The sequence below is a fragment of the Loxodonta africana genome, chromosome 5, assembly GCF_030014295.1.
Source record: "Loxodonta africana isolate mLoxAfr1 chromosome 5, mLoxAfr1.hap2, whole genome shotgun sequence".
In the NCBI taxonomy this organism is placed as follows: domain Eukaryota; kingdom Metazoa; phylum Chordata; class Mammalia; order Proboscidea; family Elephantidae; genus Loxodonta; species Loxodonta africana.
This window is the reverse complement of record NC_087346.1, coordinates 156,298,588-156,313,145: the sequence shown is the minus strand read 5'-3', so window position 1 is coordinate 156,313,145 and position 14,558 is coordinate 156,298,588. Positions and strand designations below refer to the sequence as shown.

The 14,558-nt window shown below is 57.7% G+C and overlaps 1 protein-coding gene across 1 annotated transcript; it reads left to right on the top strand.

Moving 5' to 3' along the window:
- The first annotated feature begins 1,165 nt into the window (after window positions 1-1,165).
- SPON2 (spondin 2) lies at window positions 1,166-13,092 on the top strand. The gene is made up of 5 exons (XM_064286119.1): window positions 1,166-1,543; window positions 2,207-2,430; window positions 2,601-2,792; window positions 3,486-3,660; window positions 8,585-13,092. Exons 1-5 carry the CDS (start codon window positions 1,336-1,338, stop codon window positions 8,767-8,769), a joined length of 984 nt encoding a protein of 327 aa, XP_064142189.1. The 5' UTR covers window positions 1,166-1,335; the 3' UTR covers window positions 8,770-13,092.
- The last annotated feature ends 1,466 nt before the right edge of the window (window positions 13,093-14,558 follow it).

Here is a 14,558-nt window from a genome sequence, read left to right as displayed (position 1 = left end):
GGCAGTGTGGCTGGCTGCTCCTGTGGAAGTGACAGGCTGCGGTGGGATAGAGGTGGTTGTGTTTGACCGGCTGGCTGAAACCCTGAGCCCCAAAGGCCAGAGATGTCCCCAGCCGGGAACCCCTGGCAGTTGTCCCAGCCCACATCCAATACTTCAGCTGACATCAGACCAGGAATAGGCCAGCCATTCAGGTCACACCCTGCCCAGAAAGGTGTGACACCTGGCTTTAATTCAGAGACTGTGCCCAGAGGCTGGGCCTACATACTGTCCAGGAGCACAAAGGAGCTCAGTCGCCCCAGAGGGGACTCTGTGAAAGCAGGAGAGGAGAGGAGAAAGGCAGAGGGCGGGGAGGAAGGGAGGGGAGGACAGGAAGGGAAGACAAAGGAAGGGGTGCGGCTGGGCAGGAGCAGAGGGAGGGGAGTGAGCTCAACTCTGGAGGAGGCCCTGAGCTCAGCAGTCTTCGGGAGGAGCTGGAGGAGTGCTCTGGAGGGTGGGAGGCTCAGTCAGCACCCGAGGGAGCCACGCTGGGCCAGGAGCTGCTGGTTAAAGAGCCTTTTCCCCTGGCCCCCTGCCTCTCTCGGGAACTGAGTGCTGGAGTGCGGTGGCAGGAGGAGCCACAGCCTCATAGGCGGGTGCCGTCCTCATCCTTGGCACAAAGAGGAGGTTCAGGGCTTCTGCTCCGACCAGCCCCACTGCTGGCCAGCTCTGCAGCTCCTTCCTGGTGAGTACTGCGCGCACCTCTGCCCCCAAGATGCGCAGACCCAGAGCGCGACCCTTCAGACCAGAAACCTGCAACAGCCCAGAGGGAAGGAACCCCAGCCAGGAAGTGGCCACCGCCGAGCTTTACTCTGGAGTCCTTGGGGACAGCATGCTGCTCGCTTTGCTCCAAGGTTGCTCTGCGGTCAGCAATCTGCACGGTTTGCAGCCTCAGCAGTGGGGCACGGAGCCGCGTGTGCTGTGTGTAACTCCTTGAGGCCACCCCCTGGAGCTGCCAAGTGCAATTGTAGCCCACAGTCCTTAGCAAAGGAGGTGGCGTTGTCATCCTCACAGCCACAGTGAGCCAGGGATTCTTTCTGTTTGTGCAGAACCGTTAGCTAGCCTGAGGTAAGATATCCAGGGCGATAGATCTGCTGAGACTTCTGCCAGATGAGAGTTGTGGGGAGCACCAAGAGGAGTGCGGGCACATTGGGGGTGTCCTCAGAGCACCTTGCCCCAACGTGCCACCTAGCGTCCTCCTGGTGTCTGCGCTGCCTGAGGTCTTACAGGCCTGGTTCTCAGGGAGTGTCTGCGGACGGGTGGGGCCAGCATGTGACACTCCCTCTCTGCTCACAGGCGATGGGGACCCTGATGCCTGCCACCTCCTGGGCCCTCCTCCTGGCCACACTGGGCTCCGTGGCTGGCCTACCTCTGGAGGGAGAGCCCGGCTGCACTGCCCGGCACCTGGCCAGATACAGCATCACCTTCATGGGGAAGTGGAGCCAGACAGCCTTCCCCAAGCAGTACCCTCTATTCAGGCCCCCTGCGCAGTGGTCTTCCTTGCTGGGTAAGTGAGAGCTCTCTCCCCGCCAGGCTGGGCTGTCAGAGCCCCTGGAGTCCACAGGGAGCACAGGGAGGGTTACAGAGCCGGCTGTTCACACACACACACACACACACACACACACACACACACGCAGTCAGCCCTGACAGCTGTACAGCACTTCAGGTTGAAGGGCAGCTCCCATTCCATTTACATCCGTGCAGGAAATAAAGCTCAGCCCGCGGTGTGCCAGTGATCCCTGGCCCCAGGGACATGGTGAGGGGCCGGTGGCTGGTCTCTGGGAAGGCCGGTCAGCCAGGTGAAGGGGCCCAGGGAGGAACAGCTGCAGATCTCACCATTCATGCACAGTGGGGGGGGCAGTGCTCCCTGGTGCCCTCACAGGGGGAAGGAAAGGGGGAGGGGAGAGGCGGGATGGAGCCCTCACGGGGGGGGCAGGCAGCCCCCACCCAGAGGGTGGGGGAGGGGGTGGCAGAGGGACACAGCCTTCACCCGGAGGGTGGGGGGGCACAGCCCTCACCCAGAGGATGGGGGGGAGCACAGCTCTCAGCCAGAGGGTGAGGTGGGGACACAGGTCTCACTCAGAGAGCGGGGGGCCAAAGGGCTTGCCCCGAGGGGGCCAGCTGGGCCTCCAGCCTCAGAGGGCCACTCCCCGGGCTGCTCTGTCCCCAGGGGCCACCCACAGCTCTGACTACAGCATGTGGAAGAAGAATGAATATGTCAGTAACGGGCTGCGGGACTTTGCTGAGAGGGGCGAGGCCTGGGCCCTGATGAAGGAGATTGAGGCGGCCGGCGAGAAGATCCAGAGTGTGCACGGGGTCTTCTCGGCCCCCGCTGTCCCCACAGGCACGGGGCAGACCTCCGCAGAGCTGGAGGCGCACGCCAGGCACTCGCTGGTGAGGGGGCCACGGCCGTGCCAAGGGAGTGGGGCGGCGGTGCAGGGCAAAGGGAGCCCATAAAGGGAGCCCATTCAGGTGCCTCTGGGTAGGCGTGAGGGCAGAGCTGAGGCTCAGCCTCCCTGCCCGGTGGTCAGCCGGGTCAGTGTGCCGCGTCCCGGCTGCCCCAGGTCTCCTTCGTGGTGCGCATCGTGCCCAGCCCCGACTGGTTTGTGGGCATCGACAGCCTGGATCTCTGCGAGGGAGACCGCTGGAAGGACCAGGTCTCATTGGACCTGTTTCCCTACGACGCTGGCACAGACAGTGGCTTCACCTTCTCTTCCCCCAACTTTGCGACCATCCCGCAGGACACAGTGACTGAGGTGAGTGGGGCAGCCACCCTTCGTCCTGGAATCTACTGCACGTGCTCGAGGAGTCCCCACCCCAGGCGCTGGCTGTGCAGCCTCAGGAGGGGGCAGGGAGCAGGGGAGCCAGGCCTCCTGTGTCCACGCTGCCCAAAGGCCTGAGGACGCCGAGCAGGGCAAGTCTGTGTTAACAGTGCTCTCTGGGCGTTCTGGTATCTGCTGTGAGTTTAGAAGACACCCCTGTTTCTAGCGTCCTTGATGAAGGGGTGTGGGGGGGCGTGGTCCTGGGGGTAGGAACGGTAGCTCTGGAGGAACAGTGCAGGAATGTGGCTTCAGGCCAACCTCCCCTGCCGGGTCTTGAGGTGGTCGCTGCCCCGACTGGTCTTGGTTCCCAGAAGCCCTCATTCTGTGGGGCCACAGAGAAGATGAGAGCACGTGGCTGGTAAGCCCCATCTCTGCTGTGCAGTCTGTGAGCCCACCCGGTGGGATATTGTTGGAGTGGGGCCTGAGGATTGGGGTGGGCCCGAGGAGTGCGCCCCAGAGGTCAGGAACCACAGCCGTCCTGCCTGTGCTCGCTTGTGCAGACCCCAGTTGGGGTCTGCTGGGCCCATGGACCTGGCGCTGTAGGCTTCTGCACCTGGGAGCCTTGCGGGCGCTGGCAGGTGGGCTCTGGGGTTTCTGTGCCAACTCCTTCTCTTCTTCTCATCCCAGATAACGTCTTCCTTCCCAAGTCATCCAGCAAACTCCTTCTACTATCCGCGGCTGAAGTCCCTGCCCCCAATGGCCAGAGTGAACTTGGTGCGGCTTCCACACAGCTCCAGGACCTTCGTCCTGCCCACCCAGGACCTGGCCGGCACGGGTAACGAGATTCTCGACACCCTCTCAGGTAATGCACGTGGTGGGTGGGCATAACCCTCAAGAATACCGATACATCAGCAGAGAGGAGGAGGGCATTGGAGATGGCTTTGAGCACCCACCTTCGCCCACCTCTCATTCCCTCCAATTAAGATGCAGGATTTCCGGCGTGGCCATGCCCAGGGCTCAGGCCAGAGTGGAGGCTCTCAGGGAACTGCGGTGCTCGCGGTGCTCACTCCCTGGGCTCCTCATGTCCCGGGGCCTGTGGGTGCCCCGAGGCACCGGTGCAGAGGGCTCTGTGACAGAGCACACAGCAGCAGCCCAATAACTGTGCCCCGCTGTAAGGCACCTCATAGCATGAGATCTCCTGTCAACCCTAAGGTAATCTTTAGGAGCATTATTATTGCCATGGAAGAGAAACTGACATTCAGAGAGGTGAGCGCCATGTCCAAGATGGCACATCTGCTGGCGTGAGGCAAGCCCTCATGACAGAAATACAGCGTCCAAGCGCCAACCCTCTGGGGTAGGGCAGAGAGCCAGCTAAACCAGATGACTTGCCAAGTCTGTGGACTTGAGACGGGTCACCCTCACATCCAAGAGCCCTGGTTGAGCAATGGTTAAGTGCTCGACTGCCAACTGAAAGGTTGGCATTGCAAACCTACCCAGCAGCTCTGCAGGAGGAAGAACTGGCTCTCTGCTCCCGTAAAGATTACAGCCTAGAAAACCCTCTGAGGCAGTTCTACTCTGTCACATGTGGTCGCCATGAGCTGGGGGCAACTGAACAGCATCTGACAACAGCCACCACCACCGCCCTCACTCGGCCCCGCTGTGTAATGGGGAAAAGGAGGCAGGAGCCCCCGCAAGGCACTCCAGGTGAAGACCTGGGCAACGATGCCCTTGGATTCTTTGAAAGCAGGTTTCTCCGATTGGAAACCAGGCTCCCTCAGGTGTGAGCTGCCCGAGACAGGCATGACAGCAGGGGCTTGAGGTGGGTATTAATCACAGGTGGGTTGACCAGGAGAGTGTTGACCCTCTGGTGCTCAGATGCCTGAAGCCACAAACCACTCCTCAGGCCCCAGTGGGACCGCCTGTGCTTTGGCTCAAAAAAGCCTGAGTCTCTTTAAGCAATTTCAAAATTAGGGGATCTGGAGCATTCATTAACATAATTCTAAAAGATTTGCTATTTGGTTGATTCAAACCCTGAAGTGAATAGTTTTAACGTTCCACAAAATATGCAAATGGAAGCATTGTTCGTGATTGCGGTCAGAAGTGAATCTTAACAGTCAACTTGAGACAGGCTCTGAGAAGCAGTGGCCCAGTCAAAGACATCCCTGCTAACAGGGAAGGATGAGAACATGGCTGCGTGGAGCCCGTCTATGCTGCAGTGACAGGACCTGGGCTTCAGTGTCTGGATGTGGGCTAGATCTCACACACCAGCTCCTGTGGGAAGTCACAGGGCTTCACTCCAATGGAGGTGACCTTTCCCGCTGGCTTGGGGCTAGGCTGATAGCGCACCTGAGGCAGGGTGAGCAGCCACGAGCATCCGGCTGAACCCCTTCGTGAGTGTCAGCCGGAGGCTGAGCACCGGTGGCCTGGTGGTGTGCAGGCTGGGTACTGCACAGTGAAGGCCTGTTTGCCCACCACGCTCCCACCAGCGGCTCCTGGAATACCTCCACATCCCGGGACACCGGGCCCCGTGACAGACTGGAGAAGCCCATGTGCACTCAACGACAGTCTGCCACTTAGGGTGACCTGGCAATGCACCACCACTAGAGGGCAGGAGTAGCTGCACATCCGTGACACCTAAGCGCCCCCAGTGAAAGAGGACTTCATCCAATCGGTTGCATAGGGCACTGCACATGATAACAACAGGTATCTCTTGTGGTAGATCTGGGTTCGACCCACATCGGAGGAGTCTCGTTAGCGGTGGGGCCAGTCCGCCTTGTTCTTGCTACTTACAGCAGACCCTGCTCCCTGCAAGGGCTGGATTTAGGCAGGACACAGGAGTCCATCTCAGACAGCTGGGAGCTTCTCAGGCAGGCCTCCACCTGGGCTCACAGGGTTGGTCAGGGTCAGCTCAGCTCAGCCAGTGGGACAGTGAGGCCACCTTGGGAGTAAGTGAGGCCACCTGGCTGAAGGAAATGTGCTGGGAGCCAGAGAACCAGATACAAGAGCTGTGGTCCTCATCCTCAGGGAAGGCACAGCCTGGCAGGAAGATAAACTCTGAGCGTACCATTAGAACAGGTGTGGCATCTGCCCCTGCAGGTGAGGGCAGGCCATTGTGGCACAAAACTGGGTGACCAACTCTCCTTGGTGGGAGAGAGGTGCAGTCAGACATGCACTGCAGGGCTGGGAGAAGGAGCGGGTGCTGGCAGCGGCAGGACATGCCAGGAGGAAGGTCCAGCCTGTGGACACAGAGCGAGCTACAGTGTGGGTGTGTGCGCCAAGGTGCTCTCTCGGGTGGGAGGTGGCTGGAGCTTGGTCAGGGAGCCTGGTACAGCCTGCAGACAGTAAAGTGGCAGTCTAATCAGCATGTAGGGTTCCACCAGGAGATGTCCCCAGACAGGACAGGGCTTCATCTATCCTCCACTCAGCACCCAAGGCTCTTGGGAAGAAGGCAAACCCTGCTTCAAACCTGTCCCGGGCGCCCCTAGAATGTCTGCTAGAATGAAGGCTGCAGCCTGGCCCGCTGGCCTTCGTACTCCCTCTTGGCCCCTTCTGAGAGCTGTCCTCCCTCACGCTGTCCTGGGCCCCACTCTCACGCCTACCTCACCAGAGCTGACCTGCTTCTCTGGCTGCAGGGGTCCCATAGCCACCATGTCCTCAGGGCTCTGGAGAGGTCCCTGTCGGGTGCTCTGACAGCTTCCTGGTGCCCATCACAGTCGTTGTGGGGGAGGCGGGATGTGCACCTTTGCTACCCTGTCTCTCCCATCCACTGTGAGTCCCAGAGGACACAGGGCCCAGATGGCCTGGCTCTCAGTGCACACTCATCCATGAGGCCAGCACAAAGGACTGGAAGGCCACTGCGCCTTCTGCTGTGACAACACTAAAGCTAGCTTGCAATGCAGGCCTTCCTCGCTGCCTCGCTGCACACAGCTGCTCCCATCCGCCTTTGCCTTGAAGTGGTTCGCCCTTATTATGCCCTCGCTGTGTGCTAGGTCCCTGGGTGGCACAAATGGTTTGCACTCAGCTGCTAACCCAAAGGTGGTCAGTTCAAACCACCTAGTGCTGCCATGGAAGAAAGACCTGGCTTCTGCTTCCATAAAGATTATAGCCAAGAAAATGCTATGGAGCAGTTCTGCTCTGACACACAGGGTCACCACGAGTCGGAATCGACTCGACTACAACGGGTTTGGTTTGGTTTTGCGTATCAGGCACTTGATTCCCAAGCACTCAGGTGAACCTCCTAACAGGCCAGCGAGGCGGGTGCTATGACTACCCTGATTTGATCGTAGGAGTTAAGAAACATTGGGGTTCACTCCCAGGCAGGCTGGCTCCTGTGCTCTCACACTCAGCCACAATTCTAGACACAGCTTCTTGTACAGTCTCTCCAAAGCCTCAGCTCCCGAGGGCCGCTGCAGGACCCGGCTCCACCCCTGCCCCAGATGTGGACCTGGCTGGATGCTGGGGTCTCAGTGGGCGGTGTGGGGCGTCACTGTAAAACACTGCAGGCACTGCCTTTCTGATTCCCGCTGACTCCCCTCTTCACATACCTTCTCTCCTTCCTGACTTCCTCAGACACTCATGACGTACTTATGGAGGTCTCATTCCTTGTTACCTCCGAGCTGGGAACAGGATGCTGGGAGAATCAAGCCTTTTAACCAGGGAGTCCACGTCCAACCAGGACAGTGAGATAGCTGAGAGATGGGGGAAGGCAATGGCCCCTGTTGTGTTGACTGACGGAGTTAAACGTGCTTTAAGCGAATCTAAAAGGCAGAAATGGAATTCTAGTCCCTGGGTGGTACAGACTGTTAGTGGTTCAAATCTACCCAGAGGCACCTCAGAAGAAAGGCCTGGCGACCTACTTCCAAAAAATCAGCCACTGAAACCCTAGGGAACTGAGTTCTGCTCTGACACACATGGGGCCGCCGTGAATCAGAACCGACTCCACCACAACCGGTTTTTTTTTTTTTTTGGTAACAAGCGTGCTTCCACCTCCGCCGGGCACGACACAGAGGCGACGAGACACCTTGCTCACCGACCGGCTCGGCACGGGGTGTGCACAAGAGGCACTTCCACTTTCCTTTGGAAAAAGGGAAATGACAAGGTGATTTCACCATAACAAAACCTGAGTATTTTTATTATGACAATACTGGAAACAGATGGGAAATCTATACTGGAAATGTTTGAGCCCCACGGATGGAGATGAACAACCCAAACAAGCCCTTGAGGAATCCAGCAGTTGTTGGAACAATGTCTGCGTCGATCTAAGCTGCTGTCAGAGAAGCCGACCTCACCGCAGCCCACAGCTCATCCATGCCCAAAGGCCGAGACGCCGCTGAGACTGGGCACACCGTCCGGACCTCATGCCCAAAGGCCGAGACGCCGCTGAGACTGGACACACCGTCCGGACTTCATGCCCAAAGGCCGAGACGCCGCTGAGACTGGGCACACCGTCCGGACTTCATGCCCAAAGGCCGAGACGCCGCTGAGACTGGGCACACCGTCCGGACTTCATGCCCAAAGGCCGAGACGCCGCTGAGACTGGGCACACCGTCCGGACTTCAGGATAACACTGTCAAACTCAAGTCGTGCCGGTTGTCTTTTAGAAGGCTGCTTTTGGTAACATCCACTTTGTAGCTCACTCTACAATGTGGCTGTGATGTGTTTGACCGCGGGCTGCAATGGTGTATATACACATGGGTGGCAGGGGGGGCTGGGGGGGGTCCTTCTGTCTCTGTTAAGCATCTCCGTTACACCAGTGTTCATGTTTTGGGTCTTTGTGCTTGATCCAGTTCCACAGACGCCGCTGGACTGCGAGGTGTCCCTGTGGTCGTCTTGGGGGCTGTGCGAAGGTCGCTGTGGGAGGCTGGGAGCCAAGAGCAGAACTCGCTACGTCCGCGTGCAGCCCGCCAACAACGGGACCCCCTGCCCTGAGCTGGAAGAGAAGGCAGATTGCACCCCTGACAACTGTGTCTAAGACGAGCACAGATCCTCGGGCCCCGAAGGCAAGGCGGGCAGGCCAGGCAGACAGCGGGCGAACCTCTGGTGGTTCGGGTCTGGGGTCGCAGAGGGGTCTACGCAAGCTTACGGCAGGCTGGATGGCCTTTGCCTGAGGTGGTTCTGTCATATTCCTGCACCCTGGTGGACCTTCTGGACAGAGGGTGGAGGCCCAGGCGGGACCCAAGATCGCAGCACAGAAGAGCCTGCATTGCCCCCTAGTGGTAGGGAGGGGACTTCCCTGAATAGCTGCTCCTTTTTGCCCACATTTTCCCTTCTATACAATCCATCCCATGTCCCAATCTCTCTCTGCTCTTAGGCTCTGTCGTTTCACAAGGATACTTCATATCCCCGAGGCTCACTAATCTCTACTCTAAATTATGTTTCACTGTAATTTATTACCGCTACGGAGACTGTCTTCAATGCCAAGCAGAGCGCTGTGCCCAACGTCTGGAATGTGCACCCCACACGGCTGTGACATACCTCAGATTTGGCCATCTGGGCAGCCAATGCACACGGGAGCCCCTGGAAACACAGTCATGGCTGGGGACCCCCCCACCGATCGCTCCTCAGAGGGGCTGCCAGCCACGCCCTGCTCCTGCCAGCCAATTGGGAGTAACGGCGGTCAAGTACCAGGGTCACATTCAGAAAATCCACCTGGTGTTCCGATGTTGTGATCTCTGTTCCCTCACAAAGGCTGATGGCCTATCATCTCTCGGGTCCTGAGTGTCCCTGCAGTGGAGGGACATTCTGGTGTGGAATACCAGAGGACACACCTCGAGGAGCACTGGGCAACGCTGTTGTGGCCATAAGCCGAGGGGACAGGACTTGGGAGAGGACATGGCACCCAGACCCAACGCTTTCACCTGCTCTCTGGGATCCTCTGGGACACAGGCAGGGACTGGAAGGAGAGAAGGATGGGCATGGGGGGTCAGATCAGGAAGCCAGACAGGGCACCACAAGGGGAGTCCCTTGGAATTGAGATGCTGCAGTGACATCAGAAGGCCCCAGTGTGATCTGCTCACCCAGGAGCCCAGCAGGTATAAGAGGCAGGTGGCCAGGGTCTGTGGTCTCACAGAGAAGCTGGACCAGGAGAGATGGGGGCCACACTGCTGGCACTGCTACTCCTCATCCCTCTCTTCTCTGCAGAGGAGTCTCTCCTCGGACACCTGGCCTATCCCAGGCCCCTGGCCAAAACCCTGCTGTCCCCCTTCATCCCTCTTTGTGGTCTGGGGAGCTCACATACCTGCAGTCTTCCTCAACTGGACCCCTAACCATCCACGGACCACCCATCCCAGCCCACCACCTTCAACCCTCCCCTCATCCACTGCCACCTTCAAACGCAGGCTCGTTGTCCCCTGAACACCAGTCCACCTGAGGACCTGCCAGCCCAGCCCACCATCTTTGACCCTCCACTAGTCCACTGGCACCTTCGAACCCGCACACATCATCCCCTGGACTTCCACCAGCTCATGGACCCGGCATCCCAGCCCGCTCTTTGACCCTCTACTCATCTACAGGCACCTTTGAACCTGCACGTATCGTCTCCTATACCACCTGAGGGCCTGCCATCCTAGCCCACTGTCTTTAACCCTCCACTCATCTACCAGAACCAGTGAATTCACACTCATGGCTCCCTGGGCCCCCGCCCAGCTGAGGACCTCCCATCCCAGCCTGCTGTCCTCAACCCTCTGCTTGTTCACTGGTACCTATGAATCTGCACTTGTCATCTTCTGGACCCCCTTGTGTCCACACACTCACCAGCCCAGCCCACTGTCTCCAAACTTCCACTCACCCACCAGCATCAGTGAACTTGCCCTGGTCCTCACCTGTCTAAGGACCTCCCAGCCCAGTCCACCGTCTTTGACCCCCTGCTGGCCCATCACCACCAGGGTAACCTTACTGTGTGTCTCCTGGACCCATGCCCATCTGCAAACCTCTTATCCCCACCCACCATCTTCAACCCTACACTGATACACCATCAGCAGGGAAACCAGTGGACATCCATGGGACCCCTGCCCACCTGCAGAACCCGCAGCCTAGCTCATCATCTTCAACCTTCTGATGGCCCACGGACAGCAAAGTAACATCACCGGATGTTCTCTGGATCCCCATCCACCTGTGGACCCCACATCCCAGGCCACCTCTTCAACCCTCCGCTTACATATCTGCAACACGGAAAGCTCAGTTTACATCCCCTGGTCTCCCACCCACCTGTGGACCCCCTATCCCAGCCCATCATCTTCAACCCTATGCTGGTCCACCAGGAGCAGGAAACCTAGTGGATATCTGCTTGACCCCTGCCCACCTGCAGAACCCCCAGCCCAGACCACCACCTTTGTTCCTCTGCTGGTCCACTGGCAGCAAGGTAACATCACAAGTTGTGTGCTGGACCCCCACCCACCTGCAGACCCCACATCCCAGGCCATTTTCAACCCTCCACCTGCATGCCTACAACAGAGAAAGAACAGTGTACACTTACAACAGAGAAAGATTGCCACACACCTGACGACCTCCCCGTCCCAGTCCCCCATCTTCAACCCTCTGATGGTCCTCTGGCATGAGGGAAACCACACAGGACATCCTTCCGACCCCTGCCAATCTGAGGACCCCCCATGCCAGGCCACCATCTTCAACCCTCCACTGGTCCACTGTCACCAGAGTTACCTCAGTGGACATCTGCTAGACCCCCACTCACCTGCAGACCCCACACCCAGGCCACTGTCTTCAACCTTCCGCTCGTCCACCTGCGGCAGGGAAACACCCTGGATGTTCCCTGGATCCCTGTCCACCCGCTGAACACCCAGCCCAGAAACCATCTTTGACCTTGTGCTGGTCAGTTGGCAACAGGAAAACCTGACTGACTGTCCCCTGGACTGCTGTCTACTCGCCTGTGTATCCCTATCCCAGCCCGCTGTCTTCTACTCTCTGCTGGTCCATCAGCACCAGGGAAATCGCACCAAACATCCCCTGCGTCCCCCCGTCCACTTGTGGATCCCTCACCCCAGCCCACCATCTTTAACATTCCACTGGTCCACAAGCAGCAAGGAAGCCTCACAGGACATCCCCTGGACCGCTGCCCGTCTGCTGAACCCCAGCCCAGCCCACCATCTTCACCCTTCTGCTTGTCCACCGGCAGCGGGAAACAAGAAAGGAACCAAGCCACTAGCACCGGCGGAAACAGTGTCTGCAGGGAGGGGCAGGGTTAGCCGTGAAGGCAGAGTTTCCTGACTCTGATCATGGTCTTCGGGAGCATCTGTGGCCCAGGGTGGAGGCCCCTCCAGTGCTCAGAGGGGTGCAGGGCCCAGTTCTCATGCCTCACTGGGCTGAGGAGCACGGGGGCCATGGGCTGAAGACCTTTGGCCTGGGACAGAATTCAAACTCACGTCCTGGCAGGCATTTGTTTGGGGGACTCTTTTATTCTGGGGACTTAGTTTAGTTAGGGGGAGAAAAATATGGGCAGTCTATGAAGACCTCAAGCTGCTCCCGGAAGCCTTCTCCCAGGAGACAAAGTATGGAGCTCAGACACTGGTAGAATTTGAACAAGAAATAATACGTCTTAAAACCACCATCAGAACAAGGAGAGGAATTACCATCTGTCTGAGCTACAAGATGCCCTCCCTGAGCTGGGAGGTGAACATCGCAGCTGACACACCTCCTTTCGCTCCTGTGGCCACAGGAAGCACAGGACTTCAGAGGAGGCAGTCCTCTACGTGGCCCAAAAGGCTCTGATCACTCCCATTCCTCCCCCAGTGGCATCTTTGGACTTCGGAAAAACCGTCGCACCACCACCAATGAAGCTTAATGGTTTGTCTAAAGAAGCAGCAGGGCTGGCACCCCCATATCTGATGATCCCCCTCTTAGGCTGATCAGGTGGGAAAACATGCATCATGCTCTGTGCCGTGAAACATACAAGAGCCTTCGTGGTGCAGTGGTTAAGAGCTACAGCCGCTAACCAAAAGGTTGGCAGTTCCAATCCACCGGCCGCTCCTTGGAAACTTTGAGTCGGAATCAGCTCAACAGCAGTGTTTTTTTTTTTTTTTTAAGGGTGTTAAAGTGGATGGGGGAGGATCCTTGGGGTTCTCTATCCACAGTGCAAAGAGCATGGCCCCGTGGAGGACTTCCAACCCACTTGGACAGCTTGGAGCCAGGGAAGACCCTGTGATGGAACTTTTCCTGTTGTATGTTGTCTATGAATAATTAAAACAGCTTTCACTATTGGCAACACCATGTGTGTGTCTTGTGTGTAGGACTTGATAGGCTAAAAAAATCCCATCGGGTGGATACTTGGGATCTGGGGACAGTCTTGCAGGCAACCGGCCTGTGCAACGCAGACTTCAAGAATACACGGGATCCATTATGACTATGAACAAGTTGCCGAGGAAGCCAGGCCCTGGGAGTAACGATGCTGAGTAGACACAGGTCCTCTGCTGAGCGCCTTGGAGATGGGAGGAGGTGATGGAGGGGTGGAGCAGGGCCTGCAGCAGCACAGGGAACTCTGAGCTGAACGATTTCTAGCATCAAATCCAGGAGGATCTGGAAGCTCGGGCCTCCCAGACAATGTCTTCACCACAGGAAAGGTGACGTCCTATACACCCCCACCCCTGGGAGGCCACAGAGGGAGCTGGACCTGATGCATGTATTAAATACATACTTTTGTTGGAATGAAAAAGTAGTGTCCCCAGGTGATTCTGATGTGTGGCCAGGGACGGCCACGCCTAGACCATGTCACAGGCCAGGAGCAGGTGTGTAGCAAGGGTAATGAGCACCCAGGGACAATCTCTAAATTGTGTGCTCCCCCAATTCAGGTGCTCAGGGGCAATCCCTAAATTGAGCACTGCCCCCCCCCCACCCCATTTCAAGATGAATAGATGTTGATAGAGGTGAAGAAAAGGAGCAGCTGAGCATGCCGTGGGCTGGCAAGACTTCTGCCGCTCACGCATCCCAGCTGGTGGGCTGGCTGACAGGTGGGCTTCTGGGTGTCCAGGAGGCAGCAGCAGTGGCACAAGCGGCGCCACCAGGCTGGTGAATCATCCTGGCAGACACCGAGAGCTGCGGCAGGAGAGAGCACCTCGGAAACATGGCTGAAGCAGGCGTGGGCCTTCTGGAGCAGCTCAAGTCGTGCAGTTTGGTCTTGAACATATCTCTGGACTATGTGGTGTCACCCTTCTGACAGTGTCACCCGGTGCAGTCTGCACCCCCCTAATGATGCCACTGGTGCCGCCTTGGACTTGAACCTGGGGGCAAGTGTCTCCTTCTTCCTCCACCTCCCTTGCTATACCTCTGGCCAGGAGTGGGGTTTGAGTTTTCACATTTTCCAGCTGGCTGAGTCTTAACATGACATTTGTCTAGCTCAACCCTCAGAGCAGTGCTGTGGGGTGGGCAGGAGTCACCAAGGCCCTGAGGAATCACCTTATACCACATCTCATCAGCTGGCAAACTGCAGAGCTAAGATTGAGCACAAAGTGCTGCCCTTGGCCTCACTATGTCCCAGATAGTGACTCTCTCACATGTGCCATCCCTGTGCTCAACACATGTCCCAGATAGCGACTCATTTCACATGTGCTGTCCCTGTTAACACGTCCCAGATAGTGACTCTCTCACATGTGCCATCCCTATGCTCAACACATGTCCCAGATAGCGACTCCTTTCACATGTGTCTGTCCCATCCTCAACACACCTGAGATACTGACTCATCTCCCATGTGACTGTCCCCGTCCCAAATGTGTAACAGATACTGACTCAAACAAGCCAATGACATGGGGCTAC